General features: G+C 46.4%; 1 protein-coding gene across 5 annotated transcripts in view; it reads right to left on the bottom strand.

Annotated features, from left to right (window-relative positions):
- SESN3 (sestrin 3) overlaps nt 1-14,070 on the bottom strand; it is a 45,540-nt gene extending 31,470 nt beyond the window's left edge. For 2 of the 5 annotated variants that reach the window (XM_080588634.1, XM_080588635.1), the window contains exon 1: nt 13,754-14,070. In XM_080588634.1, coding sequence (XP_080444760.1) covers nt 13,754-13,876 — 123 coding nt within the window. In that variant the 5' untranslated portion in view covers nt 13,877-14,070. Of the gene's footprint in view, nt 1-10,915; nt 11,229-13,753 lie in introns of those variants that run through there. The other 3 variants (XM_080588638.1, XM_080588636.1, XM_080588637.1) reach the window with 3 other exon arrangements.
- Nucleotides 14,071-14,098: the final 28 nt, after the last annotated feature.

The following is a 14,098-nucleotide window of genomic DNA, read 5'->3' as shown; positions in this document are numbered from 1 at the left end:
GTTCATTACCTGCAGGATATCACTAATGCTTCTTTGTGGCATCTCAAAGAGATGGTAAAATTGCAGAAGCCCCATACTACAAAAATACGCCCATCCTGTATCCCTGCTAATGCTCTCTCTCCGTAAGCCTGTGTTCTTGCAGTATTTTCAGCTGGATAAAAACTACTACTGAGCAAATAAATGGTGTCCCAGAATACGCTGCTGCAGAAAAATGCTTTCAAGCACCTTTCACTTACCAGGTACTAAATAAAACCAAATTCTATTCTGAGACATAGGAAAGTCACACAGATGGCAGAACCATGGTTTTTCTAACTGCTTTTTTCCACACATTTCATGTACGAAATGATCACACGGGTTATTTTAAATCTTTGTGCAGGAACTATCTTAAGACTTATGCAAGTAACTCGCCAAAATTCAGAAAAACAAACCTTCTCATCCAGATCATTAAAAACAGAGGAAGACGTGCTCAGGTCAGTGCTAGTGCTTCCACAACTAGCTTTCTGCCATCTTTTTCACACAGGATTACAGTAGCTTGGGTCTTGGAAAGCAACTCTGAACTGCTGAGCTTGCTGTCAGAAGCACGTCAAGATATTTTAATTTACGGCCTCCTGGCTGTCACAGTCCACAAATAGCATGGAACACTTCCAAAAAAAGGATTAGGAACTGAGTAGCGAGTGACAAGGCCAGACAAAGCTACTAAACCCCTTCCAAAATGTGCAACTAAGCTGTGGAAATCCTTGTCATAAGATGTTGGGGACACCTGGAGTTTATGTGTGTTCAGAAGGAAAGTGTTGGAGCTCATGGAAGAGAAATGCATGAACGGTTATTAAATATGGAGAAACCAGCCCCAGCTCAGGAAGTTTTCAAGTTGCAAATACTTGGAGACTGGGAGGCCGCTCCAAGGGGACGTCACCATGAACTTGCTCAGATATAGTTTCCAATATAGGTATGAATGGGCATCACCCGAACAAAGAGAAGCATTTTAGCTACACAGGACTGTTGCAGAAAACAAAAAGGTCCTGCTACTCCAGTCTAAAGGATGCAGCCCACATCAGACAGCTCCTCAGCTGCCTGGGTGAGCACATTATTGGGCTATCTATTCAACACAGATGGTATTGCATCATATACTTTGTAATTTTGAGCACCTTACACTTTAATTGTTTAATAATACTGGTTTTAGGAAGGAAATATCTATTCCCTTTTCTGAATGTGCCCTATCAGAAATTACATCCATTTAGATCTGAAAAAAGGAAAAAGCCCTGAAGAGTTAAAACGTGAAGACAACATAAGTATGTACCCTCCCTACTCATTGATGGGGAAAGGATGTTTGTTTAGATCCATATGTACCTGGAAGAATATAAGCAGGCATTGGCTATGCTACCTCATCATGAAGATCTTCACCTAAGCTGTTCACATCAAAATTCAAGCCACCATAAAAATATTATAATATGATGCTGACACAAGGCTTCTAGTTTACAGGAAAGAGAACTTGTGGCCATGGTTCCCTAAAATTCCACTCAGTGAAATGTTAACATGACCCACAGAATTTCAGAAGTTAATCCACTGCAAAGCTTTTGTAACAATGAGAAACCCCCTCAGCACAAGTTTCTCAGCTGAATGCTCATGTACAATTGATGACTGTTGAGCATCTTTGTTACAATTGAAATAATGTAAGAAACACTGATGCTGTTCTCCCTGCTCTGTCTGGAAAAGGATAGTCCCTCTGGATGTCCAACACGAACAGTGTCCTCCTGCTTTAAGAGAAGCATGTTTTTTTTTGCCATTTTTATTTGGTCGGTGACTCAAACAGAAAGAACGTGCCAGATGAAAAATAAAATCTCCCTGACTAATGTGCTTTACCTCTAGCCTAAAGGTACAGTTTCCAAGAGCAAGCACCTTGCTGTCTAAGCCAGGGGCTTAAGCCTTTTTTTGTTAATTGACTCCTAAGCATTTTTCAGAAGGAGGTGTTATCTACACCACGCATACGTTTACTGGAATGAGTTTTCTTACACAAGTTTTCGGAGACTCCTTAAAAGAAGTCCAGAGAAAAGTTATGGGTGCCAGGGCCACAGATGGAAAACCATGGGTGAGCCCTTGTGGTTCTTCACCCGATAGGAAATTCTAATGTAGTCGTCAATTAGAACAAATTATTTCTCCAAAGAGAAAGACTGGAGATTGTTTTACAATAAGCAAGGAGCTGACACACCAACCACTTCATGCTTGATTAGGCTGGGAGAGGCTTGGACAGGAGACCGACAGAGGAAAGGCCTCATCTTGGTAGCCTAAATGAAAGCCACTGACTTACTGGAATGACCACAACAATACTTGCAGTCAAGCAGTTTCTTCCTCTTTCTTCCCATTTTTTTTTAAATGAATATTATTTTGCATCTTAATCTAAGTCTTACCCAAGTGAGTCACTGCCAAGATACCATCGCTGAACTACGCTGACTTAACGTGGCTGAGCTGGTGGCAGCAAAGACCTATGGTACACAGCTGGTATTTTCCTGCCAAAGAGATGCTGGTTGTTAAAAATGAAGATTCATAACTTGTACAGAAAATGTACCGTGTGTAAATACAAGCACATGTCCCGTGCGGCCCGGCAGGTTGGCAGGGCTTCAGATTTACCGCCAACCTCAGCGCTGCCGGGCTCCACCGTCTCCTCAGATTACTGCCCACACTTTTACTAAGAGGACTTTTGGCTATATTTTAGTGACTAAACGACTACAAAAAAAATCACCAGCAAGTGCTACAGAAATAATAAAAGCACTTATTTTATACCCTGCCTGGATAACCTCTCCTGCAGCAACGCAAGAGTGGTTAACACGCACTGCCTACTTCCACCCTCCGTTACATTCCAGCCTACTCGTCCTTTTTCCGTATGAAGGAACCAAATCCAAATGAAAACCCTTTTATTGGAATAGGCCCAGCTCCTAAGAGACAGATTCACAGTCTCTATTTGCACCCAGCTTAGCTCTGTATGGACAGAAATTAAGACTGTACAATGGGTATTCCAAGTTTTCTGCAAAATATGAACTGAAGCCATAGACCTAGCTTCTAAAACAAGAATTACTCACGTTGGATGGCTGGATGCTGCCTGTAAGTATTCATGAGGCACAGCTTAACCCAAAGGAGTGTCCCATATGAAACAGCAACAGCACTGGATAGTCAAACTGCTTTTGCTTGTACTGCAAGTTTCTGTTGGATAAATAGGTCAAGTAACTACAGCTTTATCTACTATCTTCTGCATAAGTGACCTAAGGAACAGGGGCACAGAGGGAGACCTTCCTTCCACCTCCATTCCCATTCTGCTTTTCAGAGCAAAGACAGCTCCAGCATGGCCAACGACCGCTCTTGTTCCACTTATTCTCTGCTCATGTGTAACAAGTACAAACTCCCGTCTCCCCTGAAGAACTACAACATGGGCTGCAGGTTCCTTCATCCTTTAATTATGCTACAGATGACCTTTTCAACCAACACACCCTTCTTTCCAACTACTTTTGAAGCACCCGTGTTGAGGACAGACAACGAGTTTTAAATTGCTGGAATAAAAGTCACTTATCTCAAAGCAGGTTCTACTTACACGATCCCCGACGTTACTGCCTTGTCCATTTTTCCCCCAGTAATATCCTGCGGGCAAAATCTGAACTACTAATGTAAATGAACTGCTTGTTTGGGTTTTCTGGAGGGAGCGTAAGATGAAAAAAAAATATTCTGGAGTCTCCTGAAGCATTAAAACGGCATAAACCAGTTGCAGCTTTTTTGGTTCAACACCCTTCCAATGGATTTGTTGAAAAATGGAGATTGCAAAAAGTGAAAATACTGAAGTCCACAACGGTGGAGAAAACAGGTAATAAAGAACTACAAGGAAGAATACAAAATGCTATATGTGATTCTAGTTCAAATGCTTGTCTTCTGTAAGCTGATCGGTCAAAATGAACTGTTGTTGACTAATGGAGATCATGCACCTGAAGCGTTGCTTTCACTTGTTTCCTACCATGAAAGTCTGGAAGTTTCCACTGCAGGATGTTAATTAATGATTCAGACTTCTCCAGCAGTAGTGCTCTTGAACGAGAACTATATCCAGCTGAGTTAAAGAGGGTCTAAAATATGGGTGCTACAACAGCTGCCATGGCACCCAGCAGTTGTTTCTATCAGCCTTTGGAGGACACAGAACAAGCTGGCTCGTAACGGGCAGAGCGCTGGGGTAGTTCTGTAACTTTAATCTTCACTTACAGTGTGCTTTTACCAGCTCATTACTTCACAAGAATAGCAACAGCTGTAGAGTCTTAGCAGCACGCTTCCACATCATCTGCATGTTATACCAGAGGTACTGCGTATGCGTACAGCCATGCTCAAGCCTACCTTACAGTCAGTAACATGGGTGTTTCCACATACACAGCTTCCTTAATTTTCTAATTCTACCCTAGTTATTGTAGCGAGGCAATGAACGCTCAGCAGATAATCAAATCCTGATGCTGATTTCCAGGGAGGGTCAAGGTTCACTCGCCTGCTGAACAGCCAGGGGGTATTTGCATGCAGGCAGCACAGTTGATTTCAAGACACAAAACATATTGTAGTAAAGCAACATTTCAAGTGTTCTTCCACCCTGGATGAGATCCAACTGGTGTCAGGTAGAGTATTTAGACAGCGTGTAGGCGCTCCATTTCATTAGAGGGCTAATCAAATTTCTAAGCGCTAGAACAAATTACTATTTCCACACCTCTAATCAGCAATGAGGGTGCTTTACTGAGAAGAATGTCAGTCAACTTGGAGGGATTTTTTTTTTTTATTTTTTTAAAGTTAATAGAGATAATTACATTAAAACAGATTTAGAACCATATGGCCAAAACACCTCCAGATATATTTAGCCAATAATATAACTATATTCCCTTCACCACATGCTAAAGCAGAAGATATTAAACATATTTACAAGCACAAGCTATTAAATTAAGTTCACTGCTGTTAAGATAGTGCCTTATTAAATAATTTTAACTGCACAATTCATATAGGAGAGAGAACATATGCTGGCTTTCAATCTTTTTGTCAGTATCAGCAAGAGCAAATCCAATGCCGTAATAGCCCAGAGACAGATAAAAAATGATTTTGAGTAAGAAACCCTGTACTGCTCTAAGAATGGTTTACAGCAGGACAGCTAGCACTTCTTCCTACCGTTGATATAACTCTGACTTTGGTTTTGTGGAATTGCTCAGCAGCACAAGTTCTTAATTCCCAAGTTACCTCTAAGTCAACATTTTCACATGCAAATGAGCATTAAATGTGGAAGTGAGAAGATGTCTTTGCAGTCATTCCTCTCTTCTCAGGAAGAATTTAATTGATCTTTTAGAGTTAACTGATGCTTTTAGAAGAATTTACAGTCCTCTCTGCTTTGCTGTCAAAACTAAGTTCAAATTTAATAATCTTTTAAGCAGATATACAATTATGTATTTTGATTGTGAAGTGCAGTAACTGAGATATACTGAATGTATTTATGAGTTTATTGTTCACTCTGAATAGATGAAAAGCTGGGTTGAAAGTCACCTTTCGCTTTTCCTCCAATCGCCTTCTGCACCTTTAGAGATAATAGAGAGCTATGGTTCCACATAATTGTCAGGAATGTGGATTTCCTGGCTTTCCTATATGTGAACCTAACACTTGTGTATGTTCGAAAATTAAACCACAACCCTAAGGGTGGTCCACGTGCTGACCACACAATATGGAGCAAGTCCACAAGGAACTTATTTGTTGTGTGACACCGGGTTATTTATCCCCTTCAGTTCCAGCCTACTTCTAAGAAACGAAGCTGGGAATACTTCATGTTTCTCTAAAATTATTTTTTTCCACGCACTGCCCTGAGTAAAGGGATCGCAGGTAGCCTCAAACTGTGTTACCAGGTTCACTAGGTTGGATGCTAAGCCCAGAATCCATCAGAAATCCATTGCTGGTCTGTGAAGACAAGATGCTTACCCTTGAGAGAAATACGAGAGCGCCGTTAACAAGAAAGAAAACAGATGTTTAATCAGGAGATTGTACCTATCTATTTATCTTACTCTAATTCAGATAACCAGGGACGTTCAGGAAAGATTTATGGCACCTTTCGAGATTAAGAACACCGATTTCTGTCTCTGGCCCTGAGTACCATCATTTACTCCCTGCTCAGCCCCTCCCTACCTTGCATCTGGTCAAGCCCGCAGTTGTCACAAGCACTATGCCCTAGAAAAAAAAAGCCTACGCTTCAAAACATCTACCTCTCAATTTAAATAAGATGTGAGAATGAAGATAATTGAATATATCAATGGTTGATACAGTCTATACCAAGAACAAAGCCATTAGTTTCTCAGCATCCTAAACATGCAATGAGAATTCTCGTCTACAGTGGTGTTCTGCCCCAGCTGATAGTTATCCGATGTCTGATATGCAGGAAGTATCCTATAATAAAAGTGTGAAGCCAGTGGTTAGGAGAGACATTGGGAATTAGTAGTCCTCGATCAGGGCCTCCCCTGTGTTATCCGTAACACTGGTTTGCCCAGGGTGTTGTACAGAGAACCCTGTACGACAGGGTTGAATACTTGAAACATCCTCAATGCCTTCAATGGACTGACTGATAAACGGGAGTTTTGTTTGTGGAGAACATCCCTACCTCCCCGGAAGGGCAGTTCACAAAACATTTGGCTCATCTGCATTATATGCTCCCTATAGCTTCTACTTAACACAGACTACCAGGCTGGCTTGCAGAGAAAACAACGGAAGGGATCTCCGCATACAAACAGGAACACCTGCAAAGAACAGAGAAATTAAACAGCGTAAATTATTTCCATCCAGGCTTTTCCGAAGCTGACAACGTGCAATTTCTCATTAACCAAGGTCTCCCTCCTGACAACCTGAATCTCTTTTCTGCTGCAAACACCCCTCTCCCCCCAGCCTATCCTGACCCACTTAGACACAAGCCAATGCTCAGTCTGGCCAAGCAAACCACGCCTGTCATCCATTCTTACTCTCCAGCCCTGGAAATGGAAATCTGATAATAAGATCTCCAGACAAACTCCCCTAGCTAAGCAAAACCAGGGGGGAATTACACCAATATCTTCTCTCTCAAATCTTCCTAGCCAGGAAAAAAAAAAATAGTTCTAATACAGAACCGAGCGAGTATCAACATCTCCCTCGCCAACGTGGGAGAGGCGAAAAACCAAGGATGCTTAACGAACCATCTCTTTTTTTTTCAGATTTCAAAACATCGTCATTTAAAGAGACATGAAATTTGAAGCACTAATTAAGTAATATGCATAAATTTAAAGCAAATGCGCGCAGAATCCACATCTCCAAACCACAGCCTGCGATTTGGCTAATGCAATGCACCACTCCTACCAGCAACAGTAAGTCTTAATAGAGGACAACCTCCACGCTTGGCTAACTCACTCTGAACATTAAACCTCAAGGTTTCTTTTGAAGAAAAATCCTCCTCCCCATTTTCTTTCCCCTCCTGCCTCCACTAGTTCCCTGTAATTCAGAGAATACATTTTCTTTCCTTTTTTTAAATAAAAGTGACTATTTCAAATGAGCAGGGTTGCTGCCAGGCTTGTCATTGCAAAACATCGTCCTCCACTGGAGGTTTGCTCCACTCATGTCACTCTCATTACAGGTCTAATGAAAATCTCTCTTCTCATTTTCAGCACATGAGACTAGAAAGGTATGAGGAATATGTTTTACATTACCATTTAAGATACAAGTGGAGGAACACTCAATACCAGCAGAAATGCTAGAACAGCAATAGCGCTCTCCGATTCCAGACACCAAAGCCAATAATTAACACAGGGAGCCAGGAAAACAATTACTTAAAAGGGTCAGACTCTAAAAAGATATGAATTACTTGCAAGACTTGCAAGGATGGAGAAAGAGAGAAAAACAGAGTCATCACCGGGTTTTCAGTGCATATATTCCACAGGAAAGGATCCTGGTTTCTAAGTTTTGTTTTGAGTGTGTTTTGTTGTTGTTCGCTCTGGTTTTAAGCCAGATAAAGAAGAACAACTGATGAAGGTGAGGGTCTTGTTAAGGTTTTGGCCCCTCAGAGGCCACATTCCCCACCTCTTCCCCAGCCGAGCACGCAGAAGCAGCTCCAGCGCTGGGGACAGGAGGACAGGAGGGACAGGAGGACAACGCCGGCAGCACGCAGAGTGCCTCAGACAACAGAAAGTCGCTAAAATTAGACGCGATAAAACCAGAGTTAGCTCTCCGTGCCGAGGTTTGCAAATCCCGTTGAGAACCCCTTCAGAGAGAGGCCCACCGGAGACCTGAAGTTATCCAGGCAACTGCGAACGGAGGCAGCTGCAGGGCGACGGGACCATTACCGAGAGCAGCTAGAACTGCCGAGGATGCTGTTTGATTTTACCAAGTAAGCTGCTCTGCCCCAGCCAAGCCTGACGACCAGACCTCCGAGGCCAACCACGCGATAACACGCCATGGAAAACCTGCGGGGCTCTTCCAGCAGAGGCACGGCAGCTTTAGTTTGCATATGCTCAGAATACATTGAACCGGGGTGGCTTTCTTTAAAATATTCGAGACGTCCTTGAGAGGCCTTTTGATTTCCACAGAACAGGTACCAGCACCTCCATGCACCTCCATGACTCACGGTGACACACATTTTCGCTTACACAGCCTTATGAGACCTGACATTAGACTATTTTTGGTTCACTTTCGGGCTACTTTCTTACTCACCCACGTAGAACAATCAAGTGAATGAAAGTGTCTCTTCTCTTTCTCTTTTTTTTTTTTGACGTGACCTCAGCTCACTGAGTCTAGGCCAGTGCTGTTGCAAGCGCTGCATCATCTGATGACATTCACAACTCTTTCTATCTTAAAAGTATTTTTGAAATGTATTGTCAAGTGTATTTTTGACTGCTCTAGACCTAGAACAAACTCTTCCAGAACCTCACCACTCTGGACACTTAATTTTCCAGCCTAAACGTGTATTTACGACCCTTTTATATCCATCTGCTCTTCAGCTTATTTCTCCTCACTGGCTCTTGCCATCTGATGTATTTATAGACACCAATCACATCCCCTCTCGGCCTTTCTTTCTGCAGGATTAGAAAAGCAAACTCTTTTAGCTTCTTTTTGTGAAACAAGCATCTAACCAGCTCACCTCTGTGCCTGTTGAGCTTAGAGCCATCCTTCCCGGCCTCCCTGCTCCCCAGCTGCAGGGTGACTGGAGCTGGGGGTCCTCCTGCACACCGAGACCCTTCTCCTCGCTGCTGCTCTTGCCAAAATTTGTCAGTAACAACCAGCAGAAAACCCACTGGAAGTCCCCTCTCGTCGTGGCCCACCGCCGTCCGCCCCCCAGGTCCCGATTAGGACATTTTGTGCCAGTAAATCCCAAAGCTTGCTTTCAGCTGGCTTACTGCTGAAGCAAAAAATTCAGCCTGTGGCATTGTTTTAGACATTCAATGAAAAAAAACCACTTGTTTTAGTCAATATATAGCTTTCAGAAGAGGACACTACAGATCTTACCCGCAGAAGACTACTACTTAGCTTATCGCGACCTACTTTGGGTTGTATCATACATGTTTTTCATTTATCTGTACGCTTTTCCTTCTACATTTGTTTTAGTACCTCGTCTAGCATTGAGACTCGCGTTAAAGAAGGATCCTGGCATGGGGGATGAGGAGCACGGAAATTCTGCCCATCGCATGCAGCGCGACTTCCCTGTCACAGGATCACCCTGATTTGACAGCTCTTTGAAAAACCAGGAACAGATTTGGGATTTCACACAGTTTTTCCAGGACACCAGCATGGAGATGGGCTCAGGCCTGCTGGGTTGTCTGAGCTGGCTTCACCTCACCAGGCCAACAGTAAGGGATACTCAAAATCATCCATTTTGTCCTTGCTCCCCTACGTCCCCCGCTGAAATCTAGCACAAAACAAATGTTTACTTCTGGAACTAAACTTATTTTCTTTTCTATCCTATCGACCTGTTCTTACACACACGAAAAAAAAAAAAAAGACCCTTTTACTTCATAAGCATTGCAGTTTGCAACTAAGCTGCAACAGTTGGCAAATCCTCCCTGCTCCTACATTTCCTGGCGTATCAGGATTTTTCCATCCCCTGAAGAGTCTTTGCTTTCTGCTGAAAGCCTTCCTGAGGCAGTTATTTGTCCAAAGGCATACCGAGCCCCTCCTCTGTGTGCTCTTCTGGCTGGCTCGGGATGTGGATTTCTTTTTGGTACGAGAACCTGGGATTTCAGACAAGCTCCAGCCCCCATCAGGTCTGTGCCCCGGAGCTCCCCAGCCCAGGGGACTTCCTCACCCACACCCAGCGGAGGATTTTCCACCTCTAGATCTGGAGGACAGGCCCTAGCGATGGCAGCAACGCTCAGCCACCTCTGTGCAATACTTGGCTCCAGCACTCGCACGACACTTTAAGTGCTTTTGCCTCCCAATATGCCAAAACCGCTGCATTTCAGTTAAAAAGCACACCTATCAGGCCCACAAACTGGAACTACGGATCTAGTTTTGCTCACTCTTCCATTCATTTCAAGCTGAATCAAAGCATTTGCCTTGGTTGTCTTTTCCACGGGCTGACTCGCAGAACCTAGAACAGCATCGCCTACTGCTGGCTGCCAGCCCTTGCTTTAGCTCTCGTGGCCACGTCCATCTCAGCCCTCCTGGTCAGCAGCGATTGCTCTGCAAGGGTACCTGCCTATCCGAAGGGTCCTGTAACAATAAATCCAGTTGGAAAATTTAATTTTTGTTACGAAAAATCCTCCTCGGAGGCACATGTAACTATCGGATCCTTACCCAGGCGCTAGCACTACCCTAGCAGAACTTTCTGCAGCACGAAGTAACTTTGGTTAATCTGAAGTTAGCCGAAACCTGAGCGGCTGCACCTGGCTTTTCCTGTTTCCCTGCTGAAAGAGAAACTTACCTTCGCCCGTGAGCCTCCCAAATCTGCTAGGCTATTTCCAGTTTCGTTACAGGGCAGGGAGCAGCAGCCTCGTTTTGCCCCCTGCGACATTTGCCAACAGCGCTGCCGACGCTGCAAGCATTCGAGTGCCTTCAGCTCAAGCCTTAAGACTGAGGAGGGCAGAAGAGATTCAGCACGTCTGAAGACCAATCATTCTCCCAGCGTATTATCACATGAGCATTAAAAAAAAAAAAAAAAGCCATCAAAAGAACAGATGAGGCAGCACTTATCTGAAGATTATTACTCGGAGACTCAGGTCGCACTCACGTCTCGCTCCACCAAGCCTGCCCCCTTCCCCCCCCCGCCCCGTTTTCTACTTGTTTGCTTGCCGGTGAAGTGCAAAAGGTTAAAATTTACAGTGATTTCATTAGCCCAACTTTTAAATGACTACAGATGGAGCCAGCAGCTTTATACTTCTGTTTATTGCCCAGCCTAGGAAAAACAGATGCAACGATGCCCGAGTGCAAGCACGAAACACCTACAAGAGATCGGCTGGGTTTCATGGGCTGCTGTTAGGTTTCTCTTCTCTTTCCACAATTTTGCAACAGAAGTAGTTCAACTGACCATAGACAAACCAGTACAGCAGTGAGTTGCCTTCAAGAGACCCATCTGGGCTCCTCTGCTTTACCATACAACCACCATCCCCCCTAAATAGCTAAAAAACACATCTAATCTGAGAAAGTTTCCTATTAGCAGGGAAGTAAAACCTAATCCTGCCCCCTCCACCCCGATGTTAAAGCGGTATAAAAGGACCTCCCCAGCACGATGAGGCTGCAGCTTCAAAAACAAAAAAAAAAACAACTCAATAATTTAAATTTAATTTTAGATATAGAAGCGCTGCCAAGCACCAGTTTATTTGTCAACAAAACATTCTGATTATTTGGCAGAACAAAGCCCGCTCCCTCCCTGCTCTCTCCACAGACGTATTTGGCACCGGTTAATTCGTGTGTCTTCAGACGTATGTCAAGTCTGAAGCTGTTTCGGGCTTTAACCCCGGAGAACTTCTCTCTTTTTAAGCACCCGTTCCCCCTGAAGGCAGCGAGCTGCCGCCGAGGAGGGCCGGGATGCTGGAAGGAAATGGTTAAGAGGCAGGCGCTGCTGATGTGCACTTCTCTGATCCACTGCATTTCTCGCAAGCTGAGCTCAGAGCCCAGCACCAAGTATCAGCTGTAACATGATCCAAGAGTTTATGGAAAAAATAACTGCGCATACCAAGCATGCACATTTAATAAGATTTTGTTTCCATTAAAATATCCGAGAAACATGATTTTTTTTTTTTTTTTTTAAGATCTACTTCTCCCTCCGACCGAGATGGAAGGTTTCTCCTCCCCCCTGCCTCTAGACACACACCTCCTTTCCAAAAACCAAACCCTTAAAAAAAAAAAAAAAAAAAAGCAGTCCTACTGCAGGGAAGAGAGGCTTGAAAAACAACTTTGATTGGCACTTGGCCTGACCCACAGAGGAAGAAAAACAGTTTTTGGACAAAGAGCGCAAATATTTGAGCTCGGCGACTTCGAGGCTTTCTTAGCGTTGACGAGAACGAAGCCGGCGGTGCAAAAGGGGATCGGGAGGGACCGGATTAAAGGACGGCATCGTCGCCTTCATCCCGGGCTCCGGGACTGGCGTTTGCACAGCTCAGCAATTTTAATTCATTTGCGCTGGACAAACAAAAAGCACCTCAGCGAGCTCCCAGCTCCGCAGATGGCCAGCGGAGGTGGCGATGCGGCGGGTCCCCTCCGCGGGGCTCTTAATAACTGCACGGGCGGGCTGGGGGGGGGCTTCCCCCCCCCCCAACCCCGTTTTATTTTATTTTTTAAATCAGCTGGGATTTGGGAACCTCTCCTGAGCCGTACTGCTGCTCGGGGCTCCGCTGCGGAGCAACTTTCCCAGCGGGGCTGGGTGCGGGGTGACCCCCAGCAGCCCCCCCGGCCCCTAGAGCCACCGGGGGCCCCCGTGGGATGGGGTTTGGTGGGTAAAGAGTGGGGGTGGCAGGGCCCACCTGCAGCTACACCCCGGGGGCCCTGATACCCCTACACCCAGCTGGGGCCCCCCTTCACCCACAGGGAGCCCCTAGACCTTGCCTGGGGGGGGTTCCCCAGGCCTTCACCTAGGGGGGTGCCCCCAGTTCCTAGTGGGGTGCCCCCCCCAACGCCTAGTGGGGTCTGCCTCTGAAGACTGCTGGGGTTCTCCCCCAGAGCTTAGTGGGGTCCCCCCCTAAAGCCTAGTGGGGTCTACCTCTAAAGACCGGTGGGGTTCCCCCCCAAAGATTAGTGGGGTCCTCCTCAAAGTCTAGTGGGGTCATTTCATACAGATTAGTAGGGTCATCCCCCCAAAGCCTAGCGGGGTGCTCCCCCAAACTCTATCAGGGTCCCCCCCATGCTTAGTAGGGTCTCCCCCGAAAGCCTAATGGAGTCTTCCCCCCAAATTCTACTGGGGGTCCCCCTCAAAGACTATTGGGGTCTCCCTCCAGCACCTAGAGGGGTCCTCCCCAATGCCTAGGAGGGTCCCCCCCTACAGCCTAGTGGGGTCCTTCCCCCAAATCCTAGTGGGGTGCAACCCCAAATCCTAATGGGATCTCCCCCAAATCCTAATGGGGTCCCCCCCCCCCAAATCTTAGTGAGGCACACCCCCCAAATCACAGCGGGGTCCCACCCCCCGAATCACAGTGGGGTCCCCCAACTCCTAAGGGGGGTCCCCCAAATCCTCCCCCCCCCACCCTACTCCCCAGCCCCCCAACCTCTCCCTCCCCCCCTCCCCAGCCCCTTTACGCCCCCCCCACCCCCCCCCCCAACCCCGTACCTGTCTGGGCACCTTGCGGCAGTTCCCGCACACCCGGTACTGCCCGGCGGCGGAGGCGGCTCCCCCCCCACCACCGCCACCGCCGCCGCCACCCGCGATGGAAGCGGCGCTGCCCCTCTTCATGCTGCCGGGGGGCGGCGGGGCGGGGGCCGCGCGCCGCTCAGCAGCAGCAGCAGCAGTGGGAGCAGCGGGAGCAGTGCGAGCAGTGCGCGCAGCGCGAGCAGCAGCAGCAGCAGGAGCCGCAGCCGCCGGCCGCCCCCATCGCCCGGCCGCGGCCCCCCAGCGCCCCGCCGCCGGGCCGCTGCCCCCCGCGCACACCCCCCTGAAGCTCTCCGCCAATCGGCG

The sequence above is a fragment of the Anser brachyrhynchus genome (assembly GCF_964034855.1).
Source record: "Anser brachyrhynchus genome assembly, chromosome: 1".
NCBI classification, from domain to species: domain Eukaryota; kingdom Metazoa; phylum Chordata; class Aves; order Anseriformes; family Anatidae; genus Anser; species Anser brachyrhynchus.
Note: the sequence above shows the minus strand (reverse complement) of the source record. Positions and strands in the feature narration are given on the sequence as shown.